The sequence below is a fragment of the Ictidomys tridecemlineatus genome, chromosome 4 (genome assembly GCF_052094955.1).
Source record: "Ictidomys tridecemlineatus isolate mIctTri1 chromosome 4, mIctTri1.hap1, whole genome shotgun sequence".
Lineage (NCBI taxonomy): Eukaryota > Metazoa > Chordata > Mammalia > Rodentia > Sciuridae > Ictidomys > Ictidomys tridecemlineatus.
In genome coordinates, this window is record NC_135480.1 from 149,387,916 (window position 1) to 149,404,656 (window position 16,741).

The following is a 16,741-nucleotide window of genomic DNA, read 5'->3' on the forward strand; positions in this document are numbered from 1 at the left end:
CTGCTCAGGTGGGTGGCTGAAAGCTCTGTGTGGGTGTTGATGGTGCCCACTGGGGTACCCAGTAGTCCTGCATGGGCCCCCAGCCCTATTTTATATTTTATTTAGAGACAGGGTCTCACTGAGTTGTTTAGTGCCTCCCCATTGCTGAGGCTGACTTTGAACTTGGGATACTCCTGCCTCCACTTAGTGCATTATTCTTAGTGATTGAAATTACAACCTTCTCTTTTTTTCTTTAATGTTCTTCAGTTTCCTAGTTAATGTATCAAAATGTAGTCCTATCCTTTCCTTTTCCTTTTCCTTCTCTCTTTTTCCTGCTTAGGATTCACTGGTATTCTTATATCTGAAAAGTGGGATCTTTCTAAAATTCTGGAAAGCTCTCAGTCATTATATCTTCAAATATAGTTCCTTCTCTATTCTAGCATGTCCTTCTATGATTGCAAAGTAGATATACATTAGATTGTCTCATTTTTATCCTCCAAATTCTCCTATCTCATTTTTCATATTTTCCATCTCTGCGTGTATCTGGATTGCATTTTTTAAAAATCTTCAAATGTATTTTCCATTCACTAACTCTCTTCACCCATGTCAAATCTGCTGCTTCATTGAGGTTGGAGCTTTTTTTTTCTTTATTTTTGGTTTTGGATTTTAAAAGAAAAAGAAGTGACATTTCTTTGCTAACAAAGGAGAGACACAGGGAGCTCCTGTCCTAAAATCTGTGATTCTGCTCATCAGGGGGAACAGGGACCTCTTAAAGAAGTGATTCAAAGATTATAGTTCAGGTGTTCTCTGTCAGGAGTTATAATTCACTTGTTAATTTGAGAGATGGTGTTTTTTTTTTTTTTTTTTTTAGATCTCCTGGTGTCATCTGGAAAGTCTGAATTCCTTCATTCCTGTGGTATGTGTGTGCAAATAACTCTGCATAGGGTGGGGGAAAAAGGTATTCCTGCCCCCTCCCAGATTAGGGAGGGAGATTAGGAAAGGGCAGGGAGAGAGGAAGAGAAAGAAACATGTCTATTTGAAAAATAAATCACAGTAAAGAGCAGCAAGGGCTATATTCAAGGCATAAATATTTTGCTTTGTTCACTGCTGTATCTCCAGTACCTAGCCCAACATAAACAAATAATTTTATTTTTATTTTATTGTTGTTGTTGTTAAGTAGCACTCTGTGCATTACCATTGTTACACTTCCCCACTGTAAATTTTTATATTTCATTTCCAAGGAAATGGGCAGTAACATCTCCAAAATGCTTCCTTGTGGACACAGGCAAAGTTGGGGGAAGTAACCTTAAGTCCTTGTCCTCTATCAGGTGGAGCATGGACAGTTAAGGGTTTTTAGCATCAAAGCAGTACAGAAGTCCATGGTTGCAATTGGCAGGTGACTATAACACATACATAGGGCAGGGATCATGCACATGGACAACTGTGTCACACCTTGACTGTGTTCAGTTTCCTTTTTCTTAAAATAGAGTGATTGATGGACCATCCTGTACAGTTAAGAAAGAGAGGGTGGGAGTTCCCTGAAGCAAAAGGAGCTTTGGCAGTTGCTGGGATGGTTTGCTAGGTCCTTCCCTTTATTCACATGAACAGCTCCTCTGGTTTAGCCCAAGGTAAACTCACCCCATCTCCTAATTCTTCAGCAGTTGACTCAACAAGCTCACCAGCCACTTGCATCCTCATCATGGGAGGCAGTGTTCTCAGAGTACCAGACCTACCCCTAAAAACCCAGAGCAGGAGTTGCTCTTGGATCCCTTTGTTCTCACCAATTTGTTACCAAAAGCTTGGTCCTTGTCCCCAATGCAAAACCAATGAGGACACGGTTTTGAGAAAAAGGAAAAGTTTTATTGCTAGCAAAGGAGAAACACAGGGGGCTCCTGTCCCAGAGGCTCTGATTCTCTGTTGAGTTTTGATATCATTTTTTAAAATTTCTAGGTCCCTGTTTGTCTTGTCAATCTTTTTTACAACACTATCTATACATATTAAAATCAGTCATTTTTATATCATTTCTGATTATTCTAATACATGAAGACTTTACAGTTGGTTTCTGCTATGGGCTTTTATCATAGTGCCTAGAATTCTTCTTTGCTTTATAAATTTTGACTATAAACTACTCATTTTCCCTGGAAGTTTTCCTATGAGAATATCTGGTGGCTTGCAATTCTAGCTGAGTTATTTTTTAAGATGGGGAAAATGTTCAAAAGCTGAAGGCATCTGAGGGGAGGGAAAAGACCCAGGTTTACTAAGCTTAGGAAAGGAGGCCATCCTACTTCTGTTTTTTCAAAAATCACTGAGGACTTGATCTGCTACACAAGCTGGGCTTCCAAAGTGTGTGAGACATGGAGAGGAGGATGGGAATGGAGTGGAAAATAAAACAATGTGTATTGAACAAGCTACAAGCCAGCCAGAAAATCAGCTTCTTTTAAGGCTTCGATCAAGAGAATTGATCGAGGAAAAGAAGGCCTGGGTTCTGGTAGAGTGAGCCCTATAAAACCATCATTTCTGTACTTCAAAAATAGTAGTGTCAGGGATGAGGTTGTGGCTCAGCGGTAGAGCACTCGCCTAGCACATGCGAGGCCCTAGGTTCGATCATCAGCACCAAATAAAAATAAATAAATCAAATAAAAGTATTGTATCCAACCACAACTAAAAAATAAATATTTAAAAAATAACAGTAGTGTCAATTTCTTTCAGCTCAACACAAAGTTTCAGCTCCACTCCTCTGTAGATTCCTCTGTAGATCTTGGGAATTTGAACAGAGTCCCCACATATTTTTAGTAGGTGATGCCTGCCTTACTTATAGAGATTTTTTAAGGACTGATCCAAACTACAGAATGACTTACCAAGTGCCTTCTATGGAAAGTTTCTGGAAAAATAAATATTACTGAGGCACAACACTGGTTCCCAAGAAGGTAGCAGTCTAGTGGAGCAGACATACATACACAGAGTTGGCTATGGTAAGCTGCCGCAGTATGGCTGGGCACAATTCAGGAGCCACTTGTCAAAAGAAACTAACTTTATTTTTAGAACTACAAACGCCAAACAAAACAGCTCCTCAGGAAAAAACCCTCAGAGCCCAACTGCCACCACCGGCTTCCCACAAGCCTCTCACCCCCACACCAGCCTCTCCACCTCCCACAATCCTCCTGCTCTTGAGGACGATTGGCTGGGTTGTGTGGGTGGAGCCAAAGAAGTCCCCCAATGAGCAGCTCCACAGAGGAGCCAATCAGCTAGATGTTGCTGGGGCCGCTGTGAGCCAATAATCAGCTGGCAGCTGGAAGTTTGCTGGCAGCTGGAAGTTTGCTGGGGCCCCTTTGGCTGTGGCTCTCAACAGTAAGCAAGTAAGACAGTAAGCAATAAAGTCTATTTCATTTTGGGTTTTTAGGGAAATAAAGATTTGAACTAGGCTCCAAGAGTTAGGTTGTGTTATGCTCGAATTTGGGACCCCCAAAGACCACCAGAGACCCAAGATCGATGTAAGCAGCAAAGAGGTGTGTATTGTGAGCTAGCTCGGTCCTCCACGCACACACACAGCAACTGGTGATGCTGAGAGGCCCCAACCCAGAGATTGCAGCATTTTTATACATTCTTTAGAGAGGGCAGGGACTTCACATACATCATACCCTCTTTTAGCAAATCATCACACACTGCAGGAAAATCAAATAACAACTCTAAAACATGATTAGCACATTCACTGGCGGGAACAAGTTGGGTAGGGGTGATTGGTCAGTACAAAAGGGGTATTCATTTGAACTGATTGGTTTAAGCCAAGAGGGGTGTACATGCTGAACTACATGGTTTCCCAACTTGTTATCAACCACCATAAACTACTGGGAGGGTTATGTGGCATCCCAGGTACTGCCCTGTCTCATGCTAATTGGTGGCTGCTAGGGGGCTGCTATGGATCCCCACCTAGCCTCACTGAGTCAGGGACACCTGGGGCAGCAGATCTCTCCTGTTATTTGTAGATAAACAACTTAGCAGGGTGGGAATGTGCCTAGGAGTGCTCTGTGGGTTTTTCCAAGGACAAAGGCCATGTCCCTTCCTTGGACAGGCTTTGCTCTGAGGTAAAGGCTGGTTTTTCAGTTGACGCTTTCCAGACAAATAATAAGAAGCACCACTAGCAAGAACAGTCTGAACAAAGGTATGGAGGTATGAAAGCACATAAGGAACTGAAGAATGGTAAATCAATCTAGTCATCTGAAAGGTAGAGGCTATGAAGGTAGAGATAAGGTGATAAAGGTTGATGGAGCACATAGTGTCAATGTATAAAAATGACTGGGTAATATTGCATCCAGAAAAAACATGAAAAAGCACAGAATTGGTTTATAAATGTCAAGTGCTATTTAACTTAAAGACATGCAAGGGCATGAAAACTCAACAAAATGATGAATGAAATTTAAGACCTAGGAATTCAACCCATTCTACGAATCCTCCCATAAGCTAAAAGAAAGAGCCAGATGAACTTGATATTAGATTCTAGCTTTGCTTCTTATTATATATATAGTCTTTTGCAAGACAATCTCTCTGAGCCACTATTTCCTTTTTTTTTTTTTTTTTTGAGACAAGGTCTTTCTTGCTAATTTGTCCAAGCTGGCCTCAATTTTGCAACCCTCCTGCCTCAATCTCCCAAGTAGGTGGGATCGCAGGCAGGAACCACCATAATCAGTTCCTCACTTCTAAAAGGGAGACAATCATATTAAAACTTCAGGATTAAGATGACAATTAGAGATAAAGCATCTGGCCCATGTAACATACCAAAAACATAGTAGCCTCTATCATTACCACCACCATTATTAAGAGTCTGAACTAATGCAAACTTCTGGCTGGTTTCATTTCTTCTCTCTTATTGCCCTCCAGCTGTTCCTCACATGGCAGCCAGAACACTAATTTAAAACCAAAAAACAAATCATATCCATATTATTGAAATGCTTCTTTGGCTTCCCATGCACTTTAAATAAAATCCAAGCTTCTTCCTCTGGCCTCTAGGGTTAGCTCAACCTAGCTTCTGTCCCCTTCCACTGTCAATCCCATTGCATTAAGCTCTCCCCAAAACCCACTGATCCAGCCACGCTGGCCCCCTTGGTTCCCTAAATACTTCAGGTTCTGACCATCTCAGGGCCTTTCCTCTGGATTTTCTCTGCTCAGAAAGCACCTGCTTCCTATCCCTTCCACATGTTCTTTGGATGTTTGGGATGCGTCTTCAGTGTCAACTTATCTGACTACACTATCTTAATATTATTATACTCCTTTATCTTCTGCCCCAATTTATCACTGCTCACTAATATTTATATAACAATATTTATATGAACAAAAAATATTTTGCTTTGTTCATTGCTATGTCTCTAGTACCTAGACCAATACTAGACAAAGTATTTAATTTATTATTGTTATGCAGCATTCTGTGCATTACCACAAAGAGATTCAAATCTAACACTATTAAAGGCCTCAGGACATCAGGGAGGTTAGGATTTTCTTACAATGATTGCCAGTTGTGTTTCTTTTCAAATCATTTAATTACTTGGGCATTATAGGGTAAACTTCCTCTTTTATGTATTATCCAAATTTTCCATAATGACTATGTATTTTTAATAAAAATTCTTATTAACTGCATTTTAATGACAAGACTCATCAGAGGAAATCAATCTTATTTTTTAAATTTTTTGAAGTATAACTCACAATAAGAAAATTCAACAGCCAACCTAACACTTTTAAGCAGATCAGTATTTTAAAAGAGGGCAATTACCTAAAATATAAAAGAAGGTGAGTGATTCAAAATTATTTTCAAGTTGCTCAGAGGTAGATAACACGATAAAGTCAAATAAAATTTTCATGTAGTGTCCCACAGGAGGAAGAGGATAAGAAGTATTCATGTGCATGGGAGGAGAATGTTTCAGAAGAAATGACATACATTTAAATTAGGGAGAAAACCTAACAGATTTTAATCTATCAAGAAACTATATCTTAAATAGAAATCTACTACTTGGCCATTTATCTCTGAACAACAACAGAATGTAGGAGATAATATTAATGCTAATGAAATACCTAGTCCCTGGCATAAAATGGGCATTCAGTACTTACTGAATATAAGCTTCTTGAAGCCTTCTCCAGTCAAAGAGGCAACCATATACATCTGCAATTTTGGAAAGGAATGTATCCACACACGTTTTGAAATTGTTAATCAGAGGGGAATGCCTCCTTTCATCATTGCCTGTGTTGTTGTCACCTTTGGAGATTTCAATGACTGTTTTCATGACTCTAGTCAACAGCTCACTCAGAAACCTCATTCTGACCACTATTTTCACCAGAACATTTTTATCTCTAAGCTAGGAATAGTGGAATTCTCCTACTTACCCACAAACTTCCATCTTTCTACTTCTTCCTGTGTTTTAAATCACTTAATTGTGAAAAAACATACATAAAATTTAGCATTTTTAAGTATATAGCTCTATGGCATTTAGTACATTCAGATTGTTTTGCAAGTGCTCTACCATCTACTTCCAAAACTTTTTTTTCCCTCTTCTAAAACTGAAACTCTGTACCACCGAACAATAACTCCCTATTCATTAGGTGATTAATTTCTTATATTCTCCAAGGAGCTGTTTTAGATTTTTTCCCAAGTATTCTCAAAAGTTCAAATAAATTATTTTCCTGTTCGTCTCTGACTCTTTCACAATTTACATTACTAAAAAGATTGATGTCATTTTATAATATCCTCGGGTTCGCGTCCCAGACCTTAAAACTTCATATCTTCTCCCTTCTCTCACTTTTCCTTCTTGCCTACAAGTAGGGTGAATCCTCCTTTAAAAATCTGTCCCTTCCTCTACTATTCTTCTCTCTTATCTATCTCCTCCATGATTATCATATAGATTCTTTTTTTCTCTTTTCATTGACTCTTTTCTTATTGAAACATTCCCAAGAGTCCCACATCACAAAAAACAACAATAATGATAACAATATTTTAAAAGATGTATTGAGTTTCTGCTATGTGCCATCATCCATGCCAACTGCTTAAAATACATCTTATCTGATTCTCACAACAACTTTATGAGCTTAAATTATTATGAAGAAATTAATTCTTATGAAGAAACTGTGGTTTTATTTTTCATTTGTTCTTTCTAGATACACATAAAAGTAGAGTGTATTTTGACATTATACATACGTAGAAAAAGTAAAACTTGTTTCAGTTAAGATCCCCATTATTGCCAGACATAGTGGTACATACCTGTAACCCCAGCAGCTCAGAAGACTGAGGCAGGAGGATAGTGAGTTCAAAGCCAGCCTCAGCAAAAGGGAGGTGCTAAGCAACTCAGTGAGACCCTGTCTCTAAATAAAATACAAAAAAAAGGGCTGAGGATGAGGATTAGTGGTCAAGTGCTCCTGAGTTCAATCCCTGGTACCAAAAAAAAAAAAAAAAATCCCATTATTGTGGTTGTATCTGATGGGGAATTACATTGGTCATGTATTCATATATATGGATAGGAAAAATATGCCTATTCATTCTACTGCCTTTTATATTTCCATTCCTCCCTTCCATTCATTTCCCTTTGTCTAGTCCAATGAACTTCTAATCATCCCCTGTGGTTAACATCCACATAAAATCAGAGAGAACATTCTGCCTTTGTGCCAACCCTAAAAACCAGCAAGGGGCAATGGGGAATTAAGAAAGACACACAAACATTTACAAACAGAAAGGTGGAACCAGATGGGACACTGACCTCTGATGGAAGAACAGTGATCCAGAGCTAGCACAGCATGTTTCTTATATAGGGTTTATCATCAAGAGATTATTTGTGGGAAAGTTTTTGCAAATTATGCAGGCTTGAAGGTTGCAGCAATTGCAAGATATTGTGGTTATCTTGTTATGCTCAAAATTCTCTATCCCTGGCAGCTGCTGTCTGAGCTCAAGGTCAAGACTGTTATTGTTCTATACCTTTGCACAGAACTTTCTCAGGCAGAGCATTACCATAACTACTGGGCAATCTCATCTTGTCCTGCACCTTTGCACAGAACATTCCCAGGGCAAAGCACAGCCACATCTATGGCCAAGTCACCTCTCTCTACACCTCTGGTCGTTTGTGATTGGCTTATATCATTTAATGTTATATTCTCCATTTCCATTCACTTACCGGCAAATGCCATAATTTCATTCTTCTTTATGGCTGAGTAATAATATTCCATTGTGTATATATACCCCATTGTTTTTTATCCATTCATCTGTTGTAGGGCACCTAGGTTGATTCCATTGCTTAGCTATTGTGAATTGAGCTGCTATAAATGTTGAAGTGGCTGCATCACTGTAGTATACTGACTTTAAGTCCTATATAGTTCTGTGGGGTCAAACAGTGATTTCATTCCAAGTTTTCTAAGGAATCTCCATATTGCTTTTCAGAGTGGCTCAGTTCCACCAGCAATGTATAAGTGAACATTTTCCCCCACATCCTTGCCAACATTTATTGTTACTTCTACTCTTGAATATTGCCATTCTGACTGGGAATCTCTGTGTAGTTTTGATTTGCATTTATTTAATTGCTAGAGATATTGAACATTTTTTCATATATATTTTTGACCATTTGTATTTCTTCTTCTGTGGCTTGTTAAGTTCTTTAGGCCATTTATTTATTTATTTATTTTAGTTGTTGATAGACCTTTATTTTATTTATATATTTATATGTGGTGCTGAGAATCAAACCCAAGGCCTAACACATGCCAGGCAAGTACGCTACCACTAAGCCCCAGCCCCAATCCCTAGGCTATTTATTGATTGGGTTATTCAGTTTATTTTTGATGTTAAGTTTTTTGAGTACTATGTAAATGTTAGAGATTAATACTCTGTCTGAGGTGCTGGTGGTAAAGATTTTCTCCTTTTTTGTAGGCTTTCTGTTCACATTCTTGATGGTTTTCTTTGCTATAAAGAAGTCTTTTAGTTTGACACTGTCCCCCTTATTGATTATTGGTTTTATTTCTCATGCTTTAGGAGGAAAATGAAGGGAAGGGAGGAATGGAAATATAAAGACAATAGAATGAATCGGGCATATCTTCCTTATTAAGGAAGTCGGTTCTTAAGCCAATATGGTGGAAAGTTGATCCTATTTTGTCTTCTAGTAGGTGCAAAGTCTGTGGTCCTTGATCCACTTTGAGAGTAGTTTTGTGCAGGGTGAGAGATACAGCTTCAATTTCATTCAACTACATATGAATTTCAAGTTTTCTCAGCACCATTTGTAGAAGAGGCTACCTTTCCTCCAATGTATATTAATGACACATGTGTCTAGTATGAGATAACTGCATTTATGTTGGTATGACTCTGTGCCTTCTATTCTGTTCCATTGGTCTTTGTGGGTTTTTTTGTTTTTTTGTTTTTTGCCAATACCATGCTGGTGTTTTTTGTTGGTATTGTTGTTTTGTTTTGTTTTGTTTTACTGTAGCTCTGTAGTATAATTTAAGGTCTGGTATTGTGATGCCTCCTACATCACTTTTTTTGCTAAGGATTGCTTTGGCTATTCTGAGCCTTTTATTTTTTCAAATGAATTTTTCTATTTCTATGAAGAACATAATTGGAATTTTAATAGGAATTAAATTAAATCTTTATGAAACTGTGGCTTTAGAAACATCAAATAACTCTCTCAAGATATCTAGCTAGTAAGCAGAATCTCCCATGCTCCACACTATTCTCTCGCGATACCTTCCTTTCTCTCTCTCTCTCTCTCTCTCTCTCTCTCTCTCTCTCTCTCTCTCTCATTTTTTTTCTTTATTTGCATACTTCTTGAAAAAGTTTCACTTCCTCCTCCTCCTGTCTAGACAGTCTACTGTAGTTGTTTTGTGATTCCCATCATAGCTCTACCACTCAATGCTAGTTATTTCTGTTGTTTTGAGACAGTGTTCTCCCTTCATCTCTTCATTTCTCTGCTTCTCTTTCTGGTTTTCTTTTCTGACTCTTTTTCCTATCTTTATCCTTCAAATGTAAGATCTCCAGAGTTCCATCTCTCCACAGCTTTCTCTTCCTGTTCCACACTTAGCCAAGCCAATCTCATTTGTTCCCACACCAGCAACTATCATACTTTCACAATTGAAGAGCAAATCCACATAGTTAATTCTAGTCTCCTCCAACCCAATTCCAGCCCCCTGCTGAAATTTCCTAATAGTTCTTTCAAAGTACCTCAAAACTCTATGTGCCCCATATCTAACTCACTTCCTGTTTCTACCCATGAATTCCTCACCTGAGTCAGTCACCTATCATTAACCACTGGCCCCACCTTCACATCCCTTCACTACCCTGATTTCCCTTTTATTCAGTCCATAGCTGGCACATCCTCATACAAAAAAAGCCATGGAGACACTATGATGGACATATCCCTGATCCAGGAGGAGAATCTAGGTTCTAATCCTGGCTTAATTGTTAAGCAGCTACCTGACTCAGTGGAGCTGGAACTTGGAAATGCGAAGCCCTTTCTCACACCAAAGACTCTATGAAGTCTTTTCTCTCTCTCTCTCTCTCTCTCTCTCTCTCTCTCTCTCTCTCTCTCTCACACACACACACACACACACACACACACACACAAACACACATACACAGCACTCATTCACCTTTAATGCCTTCTTGTTAGTCCAACTAACATTGTCCCAACTGTCCTCACTGCATTTTGCCTGGGCTATTTTAATTGGCCACCTGTCTGGTCTTCTTTCCTTTCTTCTCCTTATTTCCTTTCTTTGGATGGTGTTTCCCACAGTAAAAAAAATTATATTCATAAAACATACTCTAAATGATGTTTCTCACTTGGTTAAATTGATTAAATATTTTCATATAATATCTGAAAACATTTATGGAAAAAACATGTCACTAACAAAGTCTGAAGATAAATGGCACTGGGGAAAATATTCTAACATATACCATGGACAAGAATTTAATTTCTTGATTTAAAAAGAGTCCTATGAATAATTTTCAGAAATAGATAACACATATGTTTTTTTAAATGTTCAACTTCACTAAATAAAAAATAAAATTCAAAACTATAAGATATTAGAAAGGTAAACATGTTAAAGGTGATGGCATCCATTGCTTCTTCAGGGATGGGGAAAAGAACACTCTCCTGAACTGTTGACAAAATATAAACCAATACAAATTTTGTAAGTCAATTAGGTAACATCTATCAAACTATGTACCCTTTAATCTAGCAAGTCTCTGATTAGGAATTTATTCTACCAATGAACTTAAAAATATTTTCCAAGGGGCTATGGTTGTAGCTCAGTGATAGAACACTTTCCTGGCATGTCTGAGGCACTGGGTTCATTCCTCAGCACCACATAAAAGTAAATGAATAAAATAAAGGTATTGTGTCCACCTACAAATTAAAAATTTAAAAAAAAATATTTTCCAAGAATATCTCTCTCTCTCTCTCTCTCTCTCTCTCTCTCTCTCTCTCTCTCTCTCTCACACACACACACACACACACACACACACACACACACACACACACACACTAGTAGTTGCAACACTGATGTTAGGAGAAAAAAGAAACAAAGGAATGGATGGATAGACAGAAGGAAGGAAAGAAAAGAAAAGCCTGAACTTGCCAACATGTTAATCAAGAAAGGACTAGTTAAAATATTTATATGATTGAAGGTTATTTAGAATGTTACTTTTAAAAGGACATTTGTGACATGTGGAAATGCTCATGATATAGTGTTAGTAGAAAAATAGAAAAAAACAGCTTATAAAATATTTGCAGTATGGCACTATTTTTTATCTAAAAATAGTTGTATATATATTAACATTGAAAAACAAATGTCAAGATTCACAGCATATATGATTTCCTGTTATTTATACATTTTCCAAGTACAAATATATCATTTTTATAGTTAGAAAAAAATTACTTGTTTTCAACTTTCTATAGAAAATAGAAAGGCAATTAAACTGTCTGTGCCCTTGTATATTCTATATTCCAGAAGAAACACTACCTAGAGTTCACGTCTTGGAGGTTATAAAAATTAATAATTAATTAAGCATAACTCTTTGGAAGTGCTATAGCTACAATAATCTGAAAGCTCTCTATAGAATTTGGCTGTAGGAAAAAGATATATTCCCACACATTGTAATTTATTCAACCAGCTCTATTTGCTTTGCCTCATTCATCAAATGCTGTCACCTAATATTGCATAATCCATGTGTGTGTATATTTAAGTAGAATTGGAATGTAACTTCGTTAACTATTACCAAGTGCTGACTACAGGAAACCACATCAGCTGCGAGTAGCCCTTCACATTTACGATTTAGGTGAGTATTATAACCAGTGTGCAAGAATATTTGTTGTCTGTTACTGGAAAAAGCAGCAAAAAAAAATCTATGATGTTTATATTGCAATATGTTCTGAAATACTATCATAAAAAAAGAGAATAAAGAAAGCAAATTTGAGTCTGAAGAAAGTGAAAATAGTATGAAAATAGTTATCATACTTAGCAAAGTAAAAGATTTATAGGTTATTTTTCAGAACAGCATTTGAAAATATTTCTGGATTATACTTTGGTTTATGTAACTCTAAAAAGGTGTTGACTTTCTCTGTGTTCATTATAAATGCAGTGTTTTCCAGCTTCTTGCTCAACTATGCAAGCTAATGATGATTTAGAATAGAATTCTTCCAAATGTGTTCTCTCGCTAGTCCAGAGGAATAATAGTGGTGGGAAAAAATGTTATGATATCAACTAATTACTGAAAACAATTAGGTCAATAAAGATAGCTTTGATTTTCTTAAAAGAAAGACTACCAACATCTTCATGATACTAACGTGGGCTCTGGTTCTCTGAGATAGGATACAGATTGGAACACAAAGTTTTATTTGAAAATGCAAATTTTTTTAATGACCAGGATATTTTTTTAATGGCCAGGATAATTTTTCCCCAGGGCATGTGTAGCTTTGGAAAAAAGAGAAAACAAAAAATATCATAGCGATACAGTCTTCGTGTTAGTAAAGTGTGACCTCAGTACCTACTGTGAGCAGGATACTATTTCAACTATTTTCTGTGTAATTTAAAATTTAACTATAATAGGATTGCCTAACCTGTACTATTCCGTGTATTATGTCATAAATAGCTACTGTTAATGTAAAATTCAACCCTATTTAAAAGGAAATAAGAAAGACATTTATTCTGAGCCAAATATAAGTGAACATGGCCCAGATTACCCAAAATGACATGTTCCAAAGTGAAAGAGGTTACATAAACTTTACAGCCAAAGAACAAAGAGTTTTACAAACTAATACATTCAACAAATGAATCAGTGTCGGTGTTAGGTAGGCAGGCCATAGCAAAGCAGGGATATCTTTCCTATGCATATCATTATGTTATAGCATTCTTAGCTTTGGGGTTGGTAGAGGCTAGAGGTCTTCTAAGCTTAACAACATAGTCTGAGAAGTTTACAAAATAGTGGTGAGCATATTAGGTCAGATACAGAGGTTAAAAGTGACTACTTATCTAAATGATCTAAGATAGCCCAAGATAATTTTGGCTTTCAAACTACAAAATTCCCATATTTCTACAATCAGGATGTTCTATTCAGCCAAGGTCAAACAGTCTGCAGAATTTTGAGTATAGATACAGCTTCTTCAGTTTCACATCCCATATTCAGAAATTTATTATTTCAAAGAAGTTGGACAACTGCTTGTGTAGAAGAAAAGCTGGGTGTTTTAAGTGAAATTCCCAGTTCTTTCCCCTGACTACCCCCACTACATTTTGAAGAGGGAGGGGCCATAGGATGGGGATGGAAGGAGACAGAATGGAGAAGTGCTCACAATAAGATGGTAATCAATAGACTAGATTATGCTCATAGCTGTTTTTGTGAGCCTAGGCAAGGCATCTTCCAGAATCTCAATCTACTCATTTGTAGGGTGAGGGGCTTAGTGAAATGATGCATAAGGTTCTCTGCTTCTCAGCATTCTTGATCAATAAAGGTGGGAGAATCAGAGAAAGAAGTAGGAATTATCTGATGTCCTCAAGCAGTGTAGGGATAATATCCACTCCAAGACAAAATTGAGGGGCATAACAGGGAGTCTTCCTTTGAGGATTTTGCTCAAGGGGACTGACTATAAATAAGCAACTTGTATATAAGATTCTAGCTCCACCTAGAGAAGATAATTTGGAATTTCAACCTGTGTAGAGTTATCTACAGACAAAAACAAAGGTGTATGATGTTTATCCTCTAAAGAATCCTCTAACTCAGAGACTCCTCTCTTACTCAGCTAGAAGAGTTGATTCACCTGAAGTTTAGAAAAAGTTTAAATTATACCCACTTCTTAGCTAATTTGTGGGGTTTTTTTAAATGTAACAAAATAGGAGTTCAATGCTTTTAAAAAAATCAATAATCATTGGCAGAATTTCAGGCAAAGTCAACTGGAGAAGTCCTACTCTTCCAGAAACCACAATACTGCCATACCTTGATTATGAAGCCAGCTTGTAGTATCATATTGAAAGAATAAAAAGCTTTCCACAATTTATGATGGAGAATTCCATATTCTTTCAATATGACAATGCAATCCAGCTTGTTCAAGGTACAACATCCATTGATAATCCTTTCCTGAACTAAGTATTAAGTTGGAAGCTACAAGATGGTGATTTTTCTAGTTTTATCATTCCTTCTATAATGAATAGATCCCTTTCTATTCATTCATTGTCAAGAAATGCCATATATTGTGGGTTTCTTATTAACCCATCAAGTCCCATCATTCCAGATGTGGGACACTTGTGAAAACAAATTAAGCAATGAATATACAACTTTTGGTAATTTTTGAAACAATTATGTTTTTAGAGCTCTATTATTTTGGTAAAAGTAATAGGTGAATGATTAAAGTGTTTGAAAAAATATATTTCGTATATACAGAAGTATATATAAGGAATATATGTGTGTGTGTGTGTGTGTGTGTGTGTGTGATCTAGATTGTGACTTCCAACCTATTTTAATACACCTGTTGATTTTGTTGAAATATTCAGAGCTGAAAACGTGGGACCTAATGAGTTAAATGCTTATAGTCAATTACCATAATTATTCTTTTTGATATTCAAATAATGCCAAATTTGGCCAATGGGAAACACTTCAAGGCAGTTCATGTATGCTTTTGAAACAATAATGCTTTCTGGCACAAAGAATGTTCCATGTTTACTACTATTTTCCCAGTCTCAGATCTGGAGTAGATCTTGAGATTTCTTCTGGCAGAAATATTTAGAAACTAAGATATGGGCACACATTTATTGCTGGGAGTTGGTTTATTGATTAAATTTTAACATTTATAGGTTTTTTTCTTGAGCTTCTTTAATTTTATATTTGTATCTCCTTTCCCCTACAATGAAAACCATATAGCATCAATATGTCTTCTATTTTTTCTGTACTACAGTATAACTAAACAATCTCAGAATTTCAATACTGGTATTACCACTAATAATAAACATAACTAAAGTTAAATTTCTTTGCAGTTCTCTCTGTTTTATGGCTATATTCCAGTATAAAAGTATAATTAGGATACTTTTTCAAATTTTACTTAATTTTAAAAATGTGGTTATCAATTTTATATTGAGTTAGTCATGGTTCTTGATTGTTTTCAAGTTAAGAAAGTTGAACTAATATTATATCTTAATTCAACAGAAATCTGAAAGAATGAAGCCTAAAATGAAGTATTCAACCCCCAAAATCTCCTCAGCAAAGCTGAGCAGCACAGCAGATAGAACCTTGGTAAAACCCTGCAAGATAAGAGGTAAGGACTTAAGCATTCTTGATTATATTACACTATTTTTATCTGGTGTCAAATCTTTATTATTCCAATGATTACATGTTACCTTGCCAAAAGCTTCTAAGAATAAAAGAATTAAAATTTTTTAAAAGGATGGCTCATAGATATGACAGCCAACTTTTTCTTATTTAATACATCATGAGATAGGAATAGCCCAGATAATTTAAACTTATGAATAATATAAATTATAGCCTTCTATGTTGATCCTTTTATTGTCCCCAACCTTTTGCTACCAAATCCCCAAACTTTTTCCTAATTAAAAAACAAAATTCTAAACTAATCTATTTTCATTCAACAAATACTGAAGACAATTGGTGTAACATGTGGTCTTGACTTGCAGATACTGATGTAGGAGAGAATAACAAGTGAAGATATTTGAATAATCCAGCCCTCAGATGAAGCAGAATCGACCAAATGAAACTCATGTTTATGTAGTTAAAACTAAGAGAGTTTAGGGGCTGGGGTTGTGGCTCAGTGGCAGAGCACTTGCCTCATACATTTGAGGCAGTGAGTTCAATCCTCAGCACCACATAAAAATGAATAAACAAAACAAAGATATTGCATCTATCTATAACTAAAAAATATTTTTAAAAAAGCTAAGAGAGTTTGGAATAATATAAAAAGGAAATATAGTCAAATAATAGCCACATCTCTGAGATAGAAGGGCTCTATGCCTATTTAACCCTTAAAATTATCTACCTAAGGGCTGGGGTTGTGGCTCAGGGCTGGAGTGCTTGCCTAGCACTCCAGCATCGATCCTCAGTATCACATATAAATAAAATAAAGGTATTGTGTTCACCTACAACTAAAACATATATTTAAAAAAAATTATCTACCTAAGAAGGAATCATGTAAATTTATACACTCATTTTTTTCACATGGAAACAGTAACATAAGAGAGTTAACAGAACCCTGGTGGGCTGGAGAAAAAACGGAGGACAAGGAATGATAACGGCAACTGGCAGATCATTATCCCT

The 16,741-nt window shown here is 36.6% G+C and overlaps 1 protein-coding gene across 8 annotated transcripts in view; it reads left to right on the forward strand.

Moving 5' to 3' along the window:
- Il33 (interleukin 33) overlaps window positions 1-16,741 on the forward strand; it is a 168,478-nt gene that overhangs the window by 139,943 nt on the left and 11,794 nt on the right. For 4 of the 8 annotated variants that reach the window (XM_040285741.2, XM_078047619.1, XM_078047616.1 and 1 more), the window contains 3 exons: window positions 851-895; window positions 12,177-12,265; window positions 15,620-15,728. In XM_040285741.2, coding sequence (XP_040141675.1) covers window positions 15,632-15,728 — 97 coding nt within the window. In that variant the 5' untranslated portion in view covers window positions 851-895; window positions 12,177-12,265; window positions 15,620-15,631. The remainder of the gene's footprint in view (window positions 1-850; window positions 896-12,176; window positions 12,266-15,619; window positions 15,729-16,741) is intronic. The other 4 variants (XM_040285742.2, XM_078047617.1, XM_040285740.2 and 1 more) reach the window with 2 other exon arrangements.